Source organism: Bufo bufo, chromosome 3, assembly GCF_905171765.1.
Source record: "Bufo bufo chromosome 3, aBufBuf1.1, whole genome shotgun sequence".
Lineage (NCBI taxonomy): Eukaryota > Metazoa > Chordata > Amphibia > Anura > Bufonidae > Bufo > Bufo bufo.
In genome coordinates this window covers 561,231,741-561,253,511 of record NC_053391.1, presented here as the reverse complement: position 1 = coordinate 561,253,511, position 21,771 = coordinate 561,231,741, and the positions used below count along the sequence as shown (strand labels likewise).

Genomic DNA, 21,771 nt, shown 5'->3' with positions numbered 1-21,771 from the left:
TATATGTTAGGGTCTGTTTGCTGGTACACCCACCAGTTGTGCCCCTGAGGGTACATATTAGATCTTCCTGCAGTGTTTTTTAGTAGGTTCAATCATTTGCCAGCTCCAAGACCATTTATAGTACAAATGTGTTTCGTATAAGAATGGACAACTGCAGTCAGAGTATTAAATGGGTCTTCCGAGACTTTTTAACTGACCTATCCTCTGGATAGGTCATCACTATCTGATCGGTGAGGGTTCGACACCCAGGACCCCCGCTAATCAGCGATTTGAGAAGACACCAGCTCTCCTTTAAGTGCCTCGGCTTTCTCGCAGCTCACCAAGCACACCTCCTTACATTGTATAGCGGCTGAGCTTGGTATCACAGCCCAGCCCCATTCACTTGAATGGGGCTGAGCTGCGCCTAGGCCATGTGACCGATGAATGTGACATCACCGGCCTGGGGAAAGCTGCAAGAAGGCCACGACGCTCACAGGAACACCTTGTCAAACAGCTGATCGGCGGGGGTCCTGGTTGTCAGACCCTCATCAATCAAATACTGATGACCTATTTAGAGGATAGGTCATCAGTTTAAAAAGTCTCGGAAAACCCTGTTAACTGATTTAACAGATATTTTTTCCCTGATCCATAGTACTGGTTGCCAGTCTGAGACATCTCTACGTTGGTACACCCTTTCCAGGAGCAGATCTTGCGTGTCACTGGGTGTGTGTGCCCAGCTGGGCTATGTGTGAGACGTGTTAGTGTGTGTTCAATGTTCTCAGCACGAAAGCCGCCTGTTGCCAAGTTATGCTGGTATTGTATATAGGAAAATGTCTCTTACTTTATGTTCGGAAGACAGTTTAACTCTTCTATTTCTGAGCAGGTTTGAAGCACAATGGGACGGATTTACTAATTATAAAGATGGCGTAAACTTAGACTGTCTAGACCTGCTCCAGATTTATCACAGGGCTCAGGGTGGATGATAAATGTGGTGCAGGGATAGACACTTTTCTTTGACTCTGTACCAACTATTGGTTGGCTTACTTTGACACAGATTTTTATGTCAGAGATGTGGCACAGTATTGGCGCTGAATGGCACATTAGGCCATGCCTCTTTTCCAATAAAATGCACCCCTCCCCAATAAGTAATATCCCCTTGTTGGGCTAGGTGCAGATAATTTGTCTCAATATAGATACGCCAAATTGCACAATCTAGATACACTCACAGCACGCTTAGGGTCAATTCAGACGTCCGTAGAATGGGTCCGGATCCGTTCCGCAATTATACGGAACTGGAACGGACCTATTCATTTTCAATGGGGCCGGAAAAGATGCGGACAGCACAGTGTGCTGTCCGCATCCAAATTTCTGGTCCGCGGCCCCAAACTTCTGGTTTGCGGCTCCTCCAAAAAATAGAGCATGTCCTATTCTCTGCAGCTGCGGACAAGAATAGGAATCCTCTATTAAGTGCCGGTGATGTGCGGCGTCAGTGTTTTGCGGTCCGCAATTTGAGGACCGCTAAACACTACGGACTTCTGACTGGACCCTTAGGCTGGTATTACACCAGCAGATGTGGCGGACTATTGTCGAGAACAAAGCAATCCTTCCCAGCAAGCGCCTGCTTGTTAGTGAAAGATACCACTGCTATTACATGCAGCAATCTCCACAGTATGGGGAGGAGCGATTGCTAATGCTATCACTTGTTCCCATATAGAATCATTGTTTGCCGGCAGCAGATCGTAATTAAACAGTACAATCTACCACCAGCAAACGATGATTTTTCTTAGCCTGCTTAAAAGTTGCGACTGTACGATGAAATTATGTTTGCTTTTTCATCGGGTAATTGGTGGCAGTATTACTGCCAGATCATCACGAACGAGCGTTCATACGAATGCTTGTCAGCGATTATCTGCCTGCCAATCGCCTGGTGTAAGACAAGTAATAAGGCCAAGAGGAGATCGGGACCCACTGGGTTGCTAAACCAGGGATCAGTATATGAGTTCTTCACCCTTAATCACTACAAAAAGGTATGGGCTTCCCATAGTAAATTTCTATGTTGCTAGGTAGGTAGAACTGAAGACAGTTGCGGTACCACCGCAGCAGACCGTAAGCTCAGACTTACTGTTTGGTAGTATGGGTGTAGGATCGCACCGGGTATCGAATTATCGATACCCAATCGATGCTTTTGTACCTGTATCGATTCTTTACTGGGATTTGCCTTTTATCACAGTAAGGGGTTAATTTTTCAGCACCTGAGGGGTTAATTGCCGCTGATCGCAGCTCCCTGTCATAGAGGCCGGGTGCCGGCTATGTGATTCTGCAGCCAACACCCGCCTCCTGTATCTGTATTAAACGTTAATTATTCTGCAGACCTCCCCTCCCCCAGTATTAAAAACATTGGCGCAGTGCGCCTTCACCCCACCTCCACCCCAGTATTAAACTCATTGGTGGCGCAGTGCGCCCTTCCCCCCAGTATTAAAGTCATTGGTGGCAGTGGCCACAAGGTCTCCTCCCCTCCATTTATTGGTGGCAGTGGCAATTCCGATTGGAGCTCCGGAATTCCAATCGGTTACCATGGCAGCCAGGACGCTACTGAAGCCCTGGCTGACACGGTAAGCTCCCTGCTGCTGTGTGTACTATGCACAGGGCGGCAGGGAGAGTGTGAAGTCCTATTCACCCTAATAGAGCTCTATCAGGGTGAATAGGACAAGGGATTAAAAGATCCCAGGTTCTAGCCCCTAAGGGTGCTAATAGTTATTAAATAAAAAGTAAAAAAAAACACCAAAATAAAAAGTATAAATCACCCCCTTTCCCAATTTTACATATTTTTTTTTTTAGTCACCTTGTCCCCCCCAAAAATAGGATCGGACTGTTCGATTATGGGCCGGACATTCCATAAAATGCGGAATGCACGCAGCTTTTTTTGTTTTATTTTTTTCTTGTGGTATCGAGTATCACAATACTTTTTTTATGGTATTGAAGTCGAATCAAAATTTTGGTATTGTGACTATGGTTGCACCGGGTATCGAATTATCGATACCCAATCAATACTTTTGTACCTGTATCGATTTGATACCGGGATTTGCCATTTACCGATACTAGGCTGCACTACTGCACAGTCTAGTATCACAGAACATGGCGCGCGCTGCTCTCTCGCCTTGTTGGAAGTTTATTGCAGGCGCAGTGTGTTTGACTGGAGGAGGCTGAGTGATGTGTCTGATCACATGACCCTCCATCAGCGGCCATCTTATAGACAAGGGAGCACGGCTACGGATATCTAAAAGTATGGTGCTATATAGTCATCTTACATACACATTGGTCAACAGTAGCCAGAAAGTGGCCAACCCCTTTAAGTACCAGGAATCCGGTGTCCTATGGCACTATTCTTCATGGCGGCATTGATAAGCCGTTTATTCCACTCTGTTGCTTGGCAAGTTTGTGCTACGTTTGGTCATTTTTAGTGTTATTCCACACTGGATTTCTAGTTTTGTAGGGAGTGATTTTATTTTAGCAGCTATCTCTGCTTCTTCATATTACATTTTGTTTCTTTTATTACGTTTGGGTTGCACTATGAAAAGAGCCTCTGCACCAGTTGTCAGTAGAAAACAAAGCACATTATAGCGTGTTTCTTGTTTTTGTTTTACAGGATTTTGGTTGGAGCTCCACGGGCATCGGCATTACCAAACCAGTTTTCGAATAGAACAGGTGGGCTTTATGGATGTCCGCTGACTGCAGAGGCCAGAGACTGTGAACGGATTGACATTGACGATGAAGGTACAGTGTATTAGACACACCGAGTGAGATTTATCATTGCTTTAATGCCATTGCTTTTCTTGCCTTAAAATGTTGCAAATTATGGAGCATGCCATATTTGCACCATAATTTGGGAACTTTGGAGCTTCTTACCCTTTTCTAGAGTGGGGAGCAAAAGGGACTCAGTTGCTCGCTAGGTTTACTATAATTTACACTAGAGTGCCACAGATGCGCCTTATTTATTAAGAGGCATCTGTGTCTTAATAAATTAGGCACGATTTAACACAACCAGTTCTAGTTGGTCAAACTATCATGAAGTATTGGGCTAGACCCTAAATCAATATTGAAAATCACAATGAATGGGTAGCTTTATAAAGTATTTAAAACATAACATTTAATTATGTATAGGATAAAATAATGGGCCCTACTAAACTTGACAAAAAATGTATAAATAGTTGCCACTAGTTACACATATCTCCTAAATTAATGGACGGAGATAAGAAGGGACCAATAAAGGGACAGTAGTATGTAAAGAGACAGGATGAAGGGTAGCCAGGTACCAAGGCAGAAAGACACAGTGCTGGGTCCCAAAACCCTAAGTCGCCCTGTCTATCTGTGTCCTCCCCCCTGTCTACCACAATATCCCTATTATCGCCCTTCCTAAGAATGGACTGCCCAGCTTTGCCCGATAGCCAGAATATGGTCCTGAGGGGGTTACCCTATCGGGCAAAGCTGGGCAGTCCATTCTTAGGAAGGGCGATAATAGGGATATTGTGGTAGACAGGGGGGAGGACACAGATAGACAGGGCGACTTAGGGTTTTGGGACCCAGCACTGTGTCTTTCTGCCTTGGTACCTGGCTACCCTTCATCCTGTCTCTTTACATACTACTGTCCCTTTATTGGTCCCTTCTTATCTCCGTCCATTAATTTAGGAGATATGTGTAACTAGTGGCAACTATTTATACATTTTTTGTCAAGTTTAGTAGGGCCCATTATTTTATCCTATACATAATTAAATGTTATGTTTTAAATACTTTATAAAGCTACCCATTCATTGTGATTTTTAATAAATTAGGCACTTCGCACCCCAGGATTTTTACCAAACACTGGAGCAGATTTACTAGCCCCATCTAAAATTAAGACAGTGTAAATGTAGACAGACAGTCTTACACCGCGCCAGATTTATCACAGGGCTTGATGCTGGATGATAAATCTGGCACATCTTGACACTGTCTAGTCCAACTTTACACCACCTATTAAAAAAGGCATCACATTTCTGGTGAAAATTGATTCATCTAAGCAGTGTCCCTTTCCTCTAAGCCTTGCCCCTTGTTGGAAGAGGCAGAAAAAGTGCAGAAAAGTGGCTAAAGCAGGCCACATTGCAGGCTAGAATAGTCCTTTCTATTGACAGAAATGAGAAAAATGCTGAGTCCTTGGAGAGTATCTGTATTTTGCAGTCCGTGGTTTGTGGACCGAAATACACACACGGTACATGAGGCCTTGGTATAGAGCAGTGATTTGCAACCTCTGGCTCTTCAGCTACTGCAAAAATACAATTCCCAGCATGTGTAGAAAGTATTGGGATGGCTCACCCTCCAAGTTGCAAGGAAAAGGGTGCGCCCCCTAAAAAGGTTACCCCAAACCTTTAGGGAAAAGTCAAGTATGCAAATATGTAAGAGGGGCACACCTACATCTGATTCACACCAATTGCTAATCAATGTTTAGTATTAATATAAAATTTTTTATTAAATACAGTTTAATATAATATGCTGAATATGGTACCTTATCGCTCTAAAATCATAAAATACATGCTTAAAATATAGCCATGCCAAGGGTTAATGTGTACTTCAATCTGAGATTTCAGTAGTGGATATAATGTCTATTTCAATACTACCGAGTCTCAGTTTATAAAATGATAGTGAATGCAGTCTCTGTGTTAATCCGCAGTTTGTCAGCGATATTTTCAATATAGGAATTTGCTGAGATAGAAATATTGTCCTTTGCAATTCCTTGCATATGATCTTTCACAGTTATAGCTCAAAAAGGTGTTTGGCTAGTGCACTGTGATAATATAATGATAAATTACTCACTGTTTGGAAGCAGTAAAGTGTTCGGATTTTTGCGCTTAACATGGCGTCCCATGAATTATCAGCACAGGTAGTCGTACCACCGATCAATTTTAAATGTGAGCTATGAGCTTGCAAACAAACAGTCCGTTTGGGTGCCGGGGTAGGTGTGTGGTTACACCCGCTTGAAGTTTGTAGTGGCTTGTTATCTTTTTTCCCAGGACAATACCAGACTTTCGTTTCTTTACAAAATATATTCGGATATTGTTGCAAATTGAGTAAAGATGCGCAGATAGTGAGCTGCGGTTTTTCTTCCTTTTGTAGAGACTGGTGTACACAAGTCAACAAGGTGTGGTTTAATGGAAAGTGGGAATGTGGCTAAAACTGCTATAGAATTTTTATGGCAAATTCTGCCGCAAAGTAAGTCGACTTGCAGTTGTATTACACTTAGACAAGACCATCTCAAGGTGTTACAGATTTATCATCCAGCATCAGCCACTATGATAAATCTGGTGCACCATCAGACTTTCTACTCTAAGGGCTCATGCACACGAACGTATTTTCTTTCTGTGCCCGTTCCGTTTTTCATGCGGACTGTATATGGAACCATTTATTTCAATGGGTCCTCAAAACAACGGAAGTTACTCCGTGTGCACTCCGTTTCCGTAAGTCCCCATGTCCGTTCCGCAAAGAAATAGAACATGTTCTATTATTGTCCGCGTTACGGATAAGGATAGTACTGTTCTATTAGGGGCCAGCTGTTCACTTCCGCAAAATACAGAATGCACACGGACGTCATCCGTGTTTTTTGCGGATCAGTGTATTGCGAACCGCATGTGCAGGAGCCCTAAGTTTGCATTGTGTAAATCTTAGACAGTATCAGTAAATCCGTCCCACTTTGTCACTTGCAACTCATCACCATTAAGGAAGAAAAACCCAAACATCCCGAATAAATTTTCAGCTTATGCAGTTAAAGAAGCACTCCCACAGAAATTTGTATTCTCTGACCTGCTAGAAAGGTACATGATGTAAACTGTAGTGATGGTAATCTTCTTATCAGTGACTATTTGTGAGTTATAACCTCCCTTCTGATCCTCAGCTGTGCCATGTGACCAGCGCTCTGATCTCAACGGACACCTGACAGGAAGTCAGTTAGTTTTCTATTCATTCCTTACAAGACTGACATTGAGGGTCCCATAGGAATACATAACGAAACCAGTTTCCTGTCCACACCTGAGATGCTGTGTTATTTGGAGAGTCACAGTGCTGTTCACATGACACAGCTGAGGTTCAGAAAGGAGGGGATAACTCACAAATACAGTCACTGGCAAGAAGATTAACTTCACTGCAGTTTAGATCATGTACCTAGGTCAGAGAATAAAACATTTTGTGGGAGTGCTTCTTTAAAACTCGTTGCAACTTGTTACAAAGTCCACTCTTTTTATATAGCTTTCATTCATTTACATTGTGTGTGTAACGTAAACCTTTTTCTTATTAGTTGATCAGAATCGGGAGAGTAAGGAAAACCAGTGGCTTGGAGTCACAGTAAAAAGCCAAGGTCCTGGGGGGAAGATTGTGGTAAGTTGTATTTTCGTTGTTTTGTTTCACATTAGTTAAAATTAGATCACTCAGTATTTAGGTCTCCACGTACATTAGCATATTGTCAGCTGACAATCCGAATAACAGCGGGATTGGCCGACTATCTAATGTGTGTGGGGAGCTCCCAACTCTTTCCTGACAAATGATGGTGCAGAAGAGAAGGATCGGACATAAGCCACTGCAGTGGATCTTTCCTCTCTCCACATTAACACATAGTCAGGTACATAAATATTGGGACATCAACACAATTCTAAGATTTTTGGCTCTATACACCACCACAATGGATTTGGAAATTAAATGAACGAGATGTGCTTTAACTGCAGACTGTCAGCTTTCATTTGAGGGTATTTACATCCAAATCAGGTGAATGGTGTAGGAATTATAGAAACATAGAATGTGTCGGCAGATAAAAACCATTTGGCCCATCTAGTCTGCCCAATATACTGAATACTATGAATAGCCCCTGGCCCTATCTTATATGAAGGATGGCCTTATGCCTATCCCATGCATGCTTAAACTCTTCCACTGTATTTGCAGCTACCACTTCTGCAGGAAGGCTATTCCATGCATCCACTACTCTCTCAGTAAAGTAATACTTCCTGATATTACTTTTAAACCTTTGCCCCTCTAATTTAAAACTATGTCCTCTTGTAGCAGTTTTTCTTCTTTTAAATATTCTTTCCTCTTTTACCTTGTTGATTCCCTTTATGTATTTAAAAGTTTCTATCATATCCCCTCTGTCTCGTCTTTCTTCCAAGCTATACATGTTAAGGTCCTTTAACCTTTCCTGGTAAGTTTTATCCTGCAATCCATGTACCAGTTTAGTAGCTCTTCTCTGAACTCTCCAAAGTATCAATATCCTTCTGGAGATATGGTCTCCAGTACTGAGCACAATACTCAAAATGAGGTCTCACTAGTGCTCTGTAGAGCGGCATGAGCACCTCCCTCTTTCTACTGGTAATGCCTCTCCCTATACACCCAAGCATTCTGCTAGCATTTCCTGCTGCTCTGTGACATTGTCTGCCTACCTTTAAGTCTTCTGAAATAATGATCCCTAAATCCCTTTCCTCAGATACTGAGGTTAGGACTGTATCACTGATTGTATATTCTGCTCTTGGGTTTTTACGCCCCAGGTGCATTATCTTGCACTTATCAACATTAAATTTTAGTTGCCAGATTTTTGACCATTCCTCTAGTTTTCCTAAATCCTTTTCCATTTGGTGTATTCCTCCAGGAACATCAACCCTGTTACAAATCTTTGTCATCAGCAAAAAGACACACCTTACCATTGAGGCCTTCTGCAATTTCGCTGATAAAGATATTAAACAATATGGGTCCCAGAACAGATCCCTGAGGTACCCCACTGGTAACAAGACCTTGGTCTGAATATACTCCATTGACTACAACCCTCTGTTGTCTGTCCCTCAGCCACTGCCTAATCCATTCAACAATATGGGAGTCCAAGCCCAATGACTGCACTTTATTGATAAGCCTTCTATGTGGGACAGTATCAAAAGCCTTACTACCGTATTTATCGGCGTATAACACGCACAGGCGTATAACACGCACCTTCATTTTAAGGGAAATTTCAGGAAAAAAAAAAATTTCAAATTGTACTGCTATGGGGTGGGGGGATCTGTGGATGGAACTGTTATGGGGGGGATCTGTGGATGACACTGCTATATGTCATCCACAGATCCCCCTCATAACAGTGTCCCCCAATACACCGGCCCTCTGCTCACCGAAGTATTTATAAACGTGAATCCTTATCCTGTTATTAAGCTGCCCTCTCCCATGTTCCCATGTCCCCCCTGTATCCCCACAGCACTTACGATTCACACACTTCCATAGCAGGCAGGGCGGACGGCACCAGTAACGTCATTCACTGACGTCGCGCGTCTGCTCCGCCTGCTTCATTCATAAAGGGGGCGGAGCAGGCGCTCAACGTCAGTGAGTGACGTTACTGCTGCCGTCCGCTCTGCCTGCTATTGAAGCTTAAGTAAGTGCTATGGGGATACAGGGGGGACATGGGAACATGGGAGAGGGCAGCTTAATAACAGGATAAGGATTCACGTTTATAAATACTTTGGTGAGCGGCGGGGCCCGGTGTAAGAGTACAGTGACTGCACCGGGCCCCGCCCCTAGTTACGGACTCCAGCCCCTCCTCTCTCCCGGCTCATACAGCGCAGTCTGTGATGCTGCATCTTTGCCGGGCCACAATGAATATCGGCGTATAACACGCATACATCATTTGCCCCCTATTTTCAAGGGGAAAAAGTGCGTGTTATACGCCGATAAATACGGTAATTTACAGTTCTGTTGTTCCAGAACTGTGAATTACAACAGTTTGCATATGTGCCTCCCACTTGTTAAGAGACCAAAAGTAATGGGACAGAATAATAATCATAAATCAAACTTTCACTTTTTAATACTTGGTTGCAAATCCTTTGCAGTCAATTACAGCCTGAAGTCTGGAACGCATAGATATTACCAGACACTGGGTTTCATCCCTGGTGATGCTCTGCCAGGCCTCTACTGCAACTGTCTTCAGTTCCTGCTTTTCTTGGAGGATTTTCCCTTCAGTTTTTTCTTCAGCAAGTGAAATGCGTGCTCAATCGGATTCAGGTCAGGTAATTGACTTGGCCATTGCATAACATTCCACTTCTTTCCCTTAAACTCTTTGGTTGCTTTTGCAGTATGCTTTGGGTCATTGTCCATCTGCACTGTGAAGCGCCGTCCAATGAGTTTTGAAGCATTTGGCTGAATATGAGCAGATAATATTGCCCGAAACACTTCAAAATTCATCCTGCTGCTTTTGTCAGCAGTCACATCATCAATAAATACAAGCGAACCAATTCCATTGGCAGCCATACATGCCCACGCCATGACACTACCACCACCATGCTTCACTGATGAGGTGGTATGCTTAGGATCATGAGCAGTTCCTTTCCTTCTCCATACTCTTCTCTTCCCATCACTCTGGTACAAACTGATCTTGGTCTCATCTGTCCATAGGATGTTGTTCCAGAACTGTGAAGGCTTTTTTAGATGTCGTTTGGCAAACTCTAATCTAGCCTTCTTGTTTTTGAGGCTCATCAATGGTTTACATCTTGTGGTAAACCCTCTGTATTCACTCTGGTGAAGTCTCCTCTTGATTGTTGACTTTAACACACATACACCTACCTCCTGGAGAGTGTTCTTGATCTGGCCAAGTGTTGTGAAGGGTGTTTTCTTCACCAGGGAAAGAATTCTTTGGTTATCCACCACAGTTGTTTTCCGTAGTCTTCCGGTGTTGCTGAGCTCACCGGTGCGTTCCTTCTTTTCTAGGACCTTTCACTAGAATAAAAAATCTAAACTAAGTATACAGACATGGAGAGCGGCGCCCAGGGATCTCCCTGCACTTACTATTATCCCTGGGCGCCGCTCCGTTCTCCCGCTATAGGCTCCGGTATCTTCATATGTTCGGCTCAACTGGGAGGAGCCTGCCGGCGTCTCCTTCTCCCAGGCTGTAGCGCTGGCCAATCGCAGCGCTCAGCTCATAGCCTAAGAGGTTTTTTTTCGTCTCAGGCTATGAGCTGAGCGCTGCGATTGGCCAGCGCTACAGCCTGGGAGAAGGAGACGCCGGCAGGCTCCTGCCAGTTGAGCCAAACATATGAAGATACCGGAGCCTATAGCGGGAGAACGGAGCGGCGCCCAGGGATAATAGTAAGTGCAGGGATATCCCTGGGTGCAGGGATATCCCTCTCCATGTCTATGCTTAGTTTAGATTTTTTATTCTAGTGAAAGGTCCTCTTTAAGAATGTTCCAAACAGTTGTTTTGTCCACGCCTAATGTTTTTGCTATGTCTCTGATGTTTTTTGTTTGTTTTTTTTCAGCCTAATGATGGCTTGCTTCACTGATAGTGACAGCTCTTTAGATCTCATCTTGAGAGTTGACAGCAACAGATTCCAAATACAAATAGCACACTTGAAATGAACTCTGGACCTTTTATCTACTCATTGTAATTGGGATAATGAGGGAATAACACACACCTGGCCATGGAACAGCTGAGAAGCCAATTGTCCCATTACTTTAGGTCCCTTAACAAGTAGGAGGCACATATGCAAACTGTTGTAATTCCTACACCGTTCACCTGATTTGTATGTTAATACCCTCAAATTAAAGCTGACAGTCTGCAGTTAAAGCACATCTTGTTTGTTTTATTTCAAATCCATTGTGGTGGTGTATAGAGCCAAAAATCTTAGAATAGCGTCGATGTCTCAATATTTATGGACCTGACTGTACATGCTAGACCCAAGCTACTAAAACATGCCAGATACAAGTCATATAGTACCCACAACTAGTCTTATTCCTCATGTACATACACTGTGCTATTCAATAATGCAAAGTTTGTTGAGATGCCAAATTTATCATAGTGGTTCATGTTGGATGATCTGTTCGGTGCACGGTTAGACACGGTTGTCTAACTTTGCGCCAAATTTACACCAACTATTGCTAGGCTTACTTAACGTCAGAATTTTTACACAATTTCAGTGCATATTGTCAAATCATAAGTCATGTCCCCATGGTGTGCACAGTGGATCATTATCCTTTTTGCATTTGATTCATAAATGGGTCTATGGCTACTTTCACACTAGTGGCACGGACCTCCGGCAGGCTGTTCCGTCGGGTGCACAGCCTGTTGGATCCGTCCTGCCGCTAGTGAATGTGTGCCCCCGGACTGCCGCTCTGTCCCCACTGACGAGAGGCTGCCGGAATAAAACTACGACATGTCCGACATTTATTCCGGCAGCCTCTCGCTGTGCGCTGCCGGATCTCCGCCCTGCCCCCAATATAGTCAATGGGGACGGAGCGGCAGTCCGGGGGCACATGTTCACTAGCGGTAGAACTGATCCGACAGGCTGTTCACCCGACGGAACAGCCTGCCGGAGGTCCGTGCCGCTAGTGTGAAAGTAGCCTTAAACCAAAATGTATATAGTACTTATGTAGTACAGACATATAGGTAGTCCATGCGCTGCTTAAGGATAGTTTCACACATTATTTATTGTGTTGTTTTTTTTTAAAAGCAGTCTCCAAATGTTAGTTGAAAGTCTATGGGAAATATGAAACACCGGAAGCACAAGTGTTTTTTTTCCCTTGTTTTTTTATTAGGTTACTGTTTTCTTTTCAAAAACACAGCAGGCTGTAGTTCTGGGTGTTTTTTTCAGTTATTTTACCTTCTCTGTAGGGGAAAAACAACATGAAGAAAATACTATTGGTAATAGTTTAATTTGGCGGATTTTGTTATGGTAAAAAATTCCAGTACAAATTCATGTGCATATGGACCTTTCCAAGGAGATGGGGCTTTTTCATGGTGGCTGTGCAGCTGTCCTATTTTACCACAGTGACTTTTGTGATTCACAGGTTTCAGTGAGTGTTTGTTTGGTTTTTTTTCTTTCATGAATCACAGAATGCTCTAATCTTACGGCTCATACATATGATCGTGTCTGATTTTTCAGTTCACAGAAAACAGATAGCGCCTCTGTTTTTTTTATTCTCATTTGCAAAAAAAACTGTGCTGAGATTCTCAGATAGGGCACATGAGTCCATGAAAAAATGTGATGAGCCCCATTCACTTGTATGGGTGTGTTACCCGTTTTTAAAAGCACACTAAAAATTATCGTCATGTGCATGACCACTTAAAGAGGTTCTTTGGGGGTTTGACTAAAATCTCCAGTTCAGACAACCTGTGGAAGGTTACCATTCCTTCACGCCGATTCTGCAATTTGGGCTGTGCACACATTACCAACTGACTGGCTTTGGGCTCTTCTTCTGATTTCTTGACCGGATGTCGTCTTAAGGGTCCATTCACACGTCCGTAAGTGTTTTGCGGATCCGCAAAACACGGACACCGGCAATGTGCATTCCGCAATTTGCGGACCGCACATCGCCGGCACTATAATAGAAAATGCCTAATCTTGTCCGCAATTGCGGACAAGAATAGGACATGTTCTATTTTTTTTTTCAGAAACGGAAGCACGGATGCGGAAGTGCGGATCCACAAATGCGGTTGCGGATCCGCGAATACGGATGCGGACAGCACATTCCGGCCCTATTGAAAATGAATGGGTCTGCACCCATTCCACAAAATTGCGGAACGGATGCGGACCCATTTTGCGGACGTGTGAATGGACCCCAAGTCTTCCTGTTCAGCTGCATGCATATTACGCAGCTGAACAAGACAGAGGTACGCATCCAGTCAAGACATCAGCATAAGAGCCTGCATCCCCTCAGGCGGTCATGGGAGCACAGCCCAGATCTGGGAATCGTCAGCATGGTGGAATAGTAAGTAGTGGTGGAACTCCTCCTTCAACTGGTTGTCTGAACTGGAGATTTTTGTCAAACCCCCAAAGAATCTGTTTAATGACATGACTATATATTGCTGAAATATATACAGTGGTCCCTCAAGATACAGGGATAAAATATCCTCTGGATAAAATATTTTCAACTTACAATGGTCTTTCCTGGGCCACTGAACCTTGAAACTAGACTGAAAATCCAATGCCTCAGACTCAGATCCAGCTAATTAACATGGCCACTTCTCTAGTAAAACACCTGTAGTGGTTGTCTAGTAGCTTCTTTCTTCTTAAAGGGGTTTTCCCATCTTGCTATTTCATCCTCACCTGCAGCCAGCTCTGCTGTTCACTCCCTGGTTTCCTGCTTCTAAGGCAGTTTGAGGGAAGGCCAGCCACGCCTCTTTATGACATCACACTGAGAACTCAGTCTTTGCGTTAGGAGTGGGACGTAATTTTTTACGTAAGCCACCTTCATAAGCAAAATAGTCATAGTGCTTAGAGTGCAATTGATAATTGTCATGTTTTTGTCTGGAATCCATGATTTTTTTTCTACCCATTCATCCACGTTGGGAAAATGATCAGGAGCCTGCTCAATCCATTTACAGATAATTCTCCGATCTTTGATAAAAACATGCATTATGATATTTTTCCCTTTGTCCCTCCAGGTGTGGGTTCGTCCCTTTTTATAATGCACGAGGGCATGTTCGCAATTCAGAAATTAGTTATCTAGAACGGAAAAAGATAAAAATCGATTTTGTAAATTTTTTTTTTTTTTTTTTTAACTATTAGAATGATCAAAAAATAGATATGTATTTCAATCTCAGACACGGGTGGCATCTTGATTGCATATGCCCCCAGTAGACCATAGGTCTGCTTTTTGCACCTATGGAACCACACATCCATCTGGTAAACAGACCAAGTAAACAGCGGACTCTGCTTATGCAGCAGTGAGGACACTGAAAATAGGCAAGCTATGTACGTGGGCCGCACCAAAGTACATGGCGGTGGCATTCGCACAAGCCATCAAAACCACACCCATCATCCTATGGGGTCATATCCTGGCAATATATTTGATAAAGTAGGAAGAAAAGGGATGAGAAGTCCAGCTTCTAAAATGTCAACTTTTATTCCAAGCGGTTACATTTCCATACACAGGAAGAACGGTACACGGTCTAAGTGTTTCGGACCTAACAATTACAGGCCTTACTCATGAGTAAGGACCATAATTGTTAGGTCCGAAACACGTAGACTGTGTACCGTTCTTCCTGTGTATGGAAATGTAACCGCTTGGAATAAAAGTTGACATTTTAGAAGCTGGACTTCTCATCCCTTTTCTTCCTGCAAGTTGTAACAGCCGAGTCCAGGCTGTGTCCGTGCTTCTTGATAGCTGGATGCAGGTGAGCGCTGCTCTTTTTTCTTCAGTTATTATTTGATTAGGTAATACAGATTTTCAGTATTTAGTTCAAATATTAGCAAAATTATTAGGGTCAATTACAAAACTTATAATCAATTACCGTTGAAAGCAGGCACCAGGCGTACTGATTTCTATAACAGATGTCAGGTAGTGGATCGGTATCACGACTCAAGACTATGACACTATAAATCGAGCCTGAATTGCAGCAATCTGGTACTGGATTTAAAAAAATATATAAAAATTCTAACAGTGTATCTACTTTGTATACTTTCTAGCACTTTACATTATCTGTCATCTCACTGTAATTTGACATACTAATCAAATGTTTCGTAAAGAAACACTTGTAGGGATGTGTTACTTAGAAGAATTTTTGGCACAAAATGGTTGTCTAATAAATAGTAAATTTACTGTATCTGACTGCAGCGTTCAAGATTATCAATTACACCAAAATTGCGACAAATACACAGATTGATCCCCGGACTGTGCAACACGTACACATAATGATTAGAGATGAGCAAATTTCTTATTTTGAATTTCGTTCACTGGTAACCGGTGTATTGCGTTATGAATTCCGTTACCACAGACCATAACGCAATTATGACTGAATACGTTTAGAGGAATTCCTTTATTCATTCTGTCATAATAGTGTATGGGCTGCATAACGGATCCGTCCCGTTTCCGTTATGCAGGAGAGGACTCCCCTGCATAATGGAAATAGGACAGATCCGTTATGGAACCCATAGACTTCTATTATGACGGAATAATTCTAAAGGCATTGCGTTATGTATTCCGTCATTGAATTGCATTATGGTCCCTAGTAACGGAATCCATAACGCAATTCACCTTTTACCAGTAAAAGAAGCGTGAACGAATTTCATAACCGGAAATTCGCTTATCTCTAATAATAATCAACAGACAGTGGGCCATTTTTAGAAATAAGCTTCCCCTGATTGTGCACCCCCCACTCCATAGTGACCTCCCCCAGCGTCCATGCACTCCATAGTGTCCTCCCCCAGCGTCCATGCACTCCATAGTGTCCTCCCCCAGCGTCCATGCACTCCATAGTGTCCTCCCCCAGCGTCCATGCACTCCATAGTGACCTCCCCCAGCGTCCATGCACTCCATAGTGACCTCCCCCAGCGTCCATGCACTCCATAGTGTCCTCCCCCAGCGTCCATGCACTCCATAGTGTCCTCCCCCAGCGTCCATGCACTCCATAGTGTCCTCCCCCAGCGTCCATGCACTCCATAGTGACCTCCCCCAGCGTCCATGCACTCCATAGTGTCCTCCCCCAGCGTCCATGCACTCCATAGTGTCCTCCCCCAGCGTCCATGCACTCCATAGTGACCTCCCCCAGCGTCCATGCACTCCATAGTGTCCTCCCCCAGCGTCCATGCACTCCATAGTGTCCTCCCCCAGCGTCCATGCACCCCATAGTGTCCTCCCCCAGCGTCCATGCACTCCATAGTGTCCTCCCCCAGCGTCCATGCACTCCATAGTGTCCTCCCCCAGCGTCCATGCACTCCATAGTGTCCTCCCCCAGCGTCCATGCACTCCATAGTGTCCTCCCCCAGCGTCCATGCACTCCATAGTGTCCTCCCCCAGCGTCCATGCACTCCATAGTGTCCTCCCCCAGCGTCCATGCACTCCATAGTGTCCTCCCCCAGCGTCCATGCACTCCATAGTGTCCTCCCCCAGCGTCCATGCACTCCATAGTGTCCTCCCCCAGCGTCCATGCACTCCATAGTGTCCTCCCCCAGCGTCCATGCACTCCATAGTGTCCTCCCCCAGCGTCCATGCACTCCATAGTGTCCTCCCCCAGCGTCCATGCACTCCATAGTGTCCTCCCCCAGCGTCCATGCACTCCATAGTGTCCTCCCCCAGCGTCCATGCACTCCATAGTGTCCTCCCCCAGCGTCCATGCACTCCATAGTGTCCTCCCCCAGCGTCCATGCACTCCATAATGTCCACCATCTGCTTCCCTCCACTCCATAATGTCCACCATCTGCTTCCCTCCACTCCATAATGGCCACTCCCTTGTCCCTCCATTCCATAATGTCCACCATCTGCCCCACAATATACCCTCCATTTGCGTCCCTTCACTCACTAATCTCATCCATTGGAGTTCCTCCTGACTTCCTGTGTCACCCCCTTTTATTGTCTATTAGCATAATATAGTTGGTGGTGAATTTATTTATTTAAAAATGATACTCTCCTATATTGAAGTTGTCCCGGTCCTCCGATACCTCTCCTGCACGTCCTCTCTCTGCAGGTCCATCGCCAAAGTGTGCGCTGCAAACAGAGCATGCGCGACTCTGTATTAGGCGCGGCACAAAGGAATGAAGATTTGCGCATGTGCGGCGGTTCGGCGGTGTGTGCGTTCATGATTTAAATCAGCGGCCGGCCAGGGGAAAATTTTGTTTCTTCTGCGCAAACGTGGCCCATGGATTCCGCCGAGAAGCGATTGCCGTAACTGTGGGTAACCAAAGTCTAACACTGGGGTAGGTGGGAAGGAATTTTATAAAGAAGGGTGGCAATTTGATTTTACAACATATTTGCAAAAATGATCACTGGCACATCATTAACAGATTAAACTATGATCATTGTGATGGGAATACCCCTTTAAGTCTTCATTTTTCTTTATTTTCAGAATATATTTTGGGGCTTTGGAACCAATTACTAGTTATGGAGTCAAGTTACAATGGTTAAGTCATGCAATGGTTGTCCCAGAACCAATTAATATAGTAACTTGAGGAACCACTTGTACTTTGAGGGACCATTATACATTGTTAGGGTCCATTCACACGTCCGTAAGTGTTCTGCAGATCCGCAAATTGCGGACCGCACTATAATAGAAAATGCCTAATCTTGTCCGCAATTGTTCTATTTTTTTTTTGCGGAAACGGATGCGGAAGTGCGGATCCGCAAATGCGGATGCAGACTGCACATTCCGGCCCCATTGAAAATGAATGGGCCTGCACCCGTTCCGCAAAATTGCGGAACGGATGCGGACCCATTTTGCGGACATGTGAATGGACCCTAAGGCTTCATTCACACGTCCGCAATTTCATTCCGCATTTTTGGGAAATTGCGGATCCGCACTTCCGGGTCCGCACTTCCGTTCCGCAAAAAAATAGAACATGTCCTATTCTTGTCCGCAATTGCGGACAACAGCAGGCATATTCTATTAGTGTCGGCTATGTGCGGTCTGCAAAATGCGGAACGCACATTGCCGCTGTCCGTGTTTTGTGGATCCGCAAAACATGTTGCGGACGTGTGAATGGACCCTTAATAGGGAAATGAAATCACTAGTGCCGGCCAAACACCTTGCATGAAGTTTTTGTACTTATTTGGCTGGCAGTATGCCTGGTGTATGTGTATGGAAATATCTGTGTCTATTTTCTTCAGTGATGTACTATATGAAGAAGCCCAGACACGTGTACCTGCTGGTCCTAGCAGTGAGTCACAGTAAGTGGTGTTATTGCCCTGTGCTGCTGACATGAGTCAGATCTACCAGAACGCTGACATTCCATCCCAGGGCTGCATTCCAGGACGGAGCCGACAGTCTGCATTTACAAGGCTGGTTATATGGGAATGGATGACACTCAGAGTAATGAGCGCCTAGAACAACCCACACTCCATAAAGCAAAATGGTCTATTAGAAATCTGCACGTTTCCATTGAGCTTCTCGCATGTTGGGCTGGAGGAGCGTGATCTATCTCCTCTATGCACACATACCACAGTCTCACCAGCTGCTGGTACCTAACAGCACCAAGCCCAGCTTCTGAAAGGGCTGTAGATGTGATGAATAACCTACTAGATCCTGTCAGATACTTGGAATGCATTCTCACACTTTGTTAGGGTAAGGCCTCATGCACACGAACGTTTTTTTTCACGGTCCGCAAAAACAGGGTCCGTAGGTCCGTGATCCGTGACCGTTTTTTCGTCCGTGGGTCTTCCTTGATTTTTGGCGGATCCACGGACATGAAAAAAATGTCATTTTGGTGTCCGCCTGGCCGTGCGGAGCCAAACGGATCCGTCCTGAATTACAATGCAAGTCAATGGGGACGGATCCGTTTGACGTTGACACAATATGGTGCCATTTCAAACGGATCCGTCCCCATTGACTTTCAATGTAAAGTCCGGAGTCCCTTTTATACCATCAGATCGGAGTTTTCTCCAATCCGATGGTATATTTTAACTTGAAGCGTCCCCATCACCATGGGAACGCCTCTATGTTAGAATATACTGTCGGATATGAGTTAGATCGTGAAACCTCATTTCCGACAGTATATTCTAACACAGAGGCGTTCCCATGGTGATGGGGACGCTTCTAGTTAGAATATACTACAAACTGTGTACATGACTGCCCCCTGCTGCCTAGCAGCATCCGATCTCTTACAGGGGGCCGTGATCAGCACAATTAACCCCTCAGGTACCGCACCTGAAGGGGTTAATTGTACTATCATATCCCCCTGTAAGAGATCAGGGCTGCCAGGCAGCAGGGGGCAGACCCCCCCCCCCCCCCCCCCCAGTTTGAATATCATTGGTGGCCAGTGCGGCCCCCCCCCCCCCCCCTTCCTCCATTGTAATAATTCGTTGGTGGCACAGTGTGCGCCCCCCCCCCCCTTCCTCCCTCTATTGTAATAAATCGTTGGTGGCAATCATTGGCCCCCCTCCCTCTATAGCATTAACAACATTGGTGGCCAGTGTGCGGCCTCCCATCTTGCGCCCCCCCCCCCCCCGATCATTGGTGGCAGCGGGTTACTAGCAATAGTACAAGATTCATACTTACCTGGGAGCTGTGATGTTCGTGTCCGGCCGGAGCTCCTCCTACTGGTAAGTGACGGTTCATTTAGCAATGCGCCGCACAGACCTGTCACTGTCACTTACCAGTAGGTGGAGCTCCCGGCCGGACACGAACATCGCAGCAGCAGGTAAGTATTAATCTTCTACTATTGTACTATTGCTAAGTAACCATGGCAACGAGGACTGTAGTAGCGTCCTGGTTGCCATGGTTACCGATCGGAGCCCCAGCGATTAAACTGGGACTCCGATCGGAACTCCGCTGCCACCAATGATGATGGGGGGCAGGGGGGGGGGGGAGATGGGAGGCTGCACACTGGCCACCAACGTTGTTAATGCTATAGAGGGGGGGGGCAATGGGGGGCGCACACTGTGCCACCAACGATTTATTACAATAGAGGGAGGAAGGGGGGGGGGCGCACACTGTGCCACCAACGAATTATTACAATAGAGGGAGGGAGGGGGCGCACACTGTGCCACCAACGAATTATTACAATAGAGGGAGGGGGGGGGGGCCGCACTGGCCACCAATGATATTCAAACTGGGGAGGGGGGGAGGGTCTGCCCCCTGCTGCCTGGCAGCCCTGATCTCTTACAGGGGGATATGATAGTACAATTAACCCTTTCAGGTGCCGCACCTGAAGGGGTTAATTGTGCTGATCACGGCCCCCTGTAAGAGATCGGGTGCTGCCAGGCAGCAGGGGGCAGTCTTGTACACAGTTTGTAGTGTATTCTAACTAGAAGCGTCCCCATCACCATGGGAACGCTTCTGTGTTAGAATATACTGTCGGTTCTGAGTTTTCACGAAGTGAAAACTCAGCTTTGAAAAAGCTTTATGCAGACGGATCTTCGGATCCGTCTGTATAAAAACTAAACTACGGCCACGGATCACGGACACGGATGCCAATCTTGTGTGCATCCGTGTTCTTTCACGGACCCATTGACTTGAATGGGTCCGTGAACCGTTGGCCGTGAAAAAAATAGGACAGGTCATATTTTTTTCACGGCCAGGAAACACGGATCACGGATGCGGCTGCAAAACGGTGCATTTTCCGATTTTTCCACGGACCCATTGAAAGTCAATGGGTCCGCGAAAAAAAACGGAAAACGGCACAACGGCCACGGGTGCACACAACGGTCGTGTGCATGAGGCCTAATATAGATCAACGGCAAGAGGAAAAATGGTTGGGGGTGTGATGCAGTAGGTTAAATGTATGCATGTCACACACATACCCTTCTGTCTCCTGGGGAACATTGTATATACATAATGCTTACACTGCCGAGCCAACGTTTAGATGGAAAGTGTTGGGATCCGCGTTGCCCTGGTGATGCGGTGACCTCAGCATTGTCAGCGCAGCAGGAAGGAGTTGGATGCTGGTTGAATTTATATCTGCTGGAAATGTGATGCTGTGTGGTCACTGGTGACCTATAGGGCAGTATAGATCAAAGCTGGAGGAAAGTTCATTCAGTTACCAGCAGTGGTAAAGAACGGAAAAAGGGTGACTTGATAGGAAATACTGTATTTTTTTTGTGTTGTATGATAATATGGTGACCTATATGGACTTGATTATGTTAAGTATTTTTAATCTTTACTAGCAGAAGGACCCGGCTTCGCACAGGTATATTTCATCTATTTAATTTAATGTCTGTGTGTATCGTTAAAAGATATCAACACTATCCCCCATAACAGTGATCTCTACAGCACCCCCCCCCCACAGTGCCCCACCACTTTAAAATGCGACCTCCCTAGCAGTCCATCCCCTTTAAGGCCCCATTCATACGTCTGCAATTTCGTTCAGCATTTTGCGGAGTTGGAAT

General features: G+C 45.1%; 1 protein-coding gene across 3 annotated transcripts in view; it reads left to right on the top strand.

The window, feature by feature from the left end:
• Positions 1–21,771, top strand: part of ITGA7 (integrin subunit alpha 7) — a 207,508-nt gene that overhangs the window by 98,804 nt on the left and 86,933 nt on the right. For all 3 annotated transcript variants that reach the window (XM_040425548.1, XM_040425547.1, XM_040425549.1), the window contains exons 2-3: positions 3,626–3,753; positions 7,298–7,377. In XM_040425548.1, the coding sequence (XP_040281482.1) occupies positions 3,626–3,753; positions 7,298–7,377 (208 nt within the window). The remainder of the gene's footprint in view (positions 1–3,625; positions 3,754–7,297; positions 7,378–21,771) is intronic.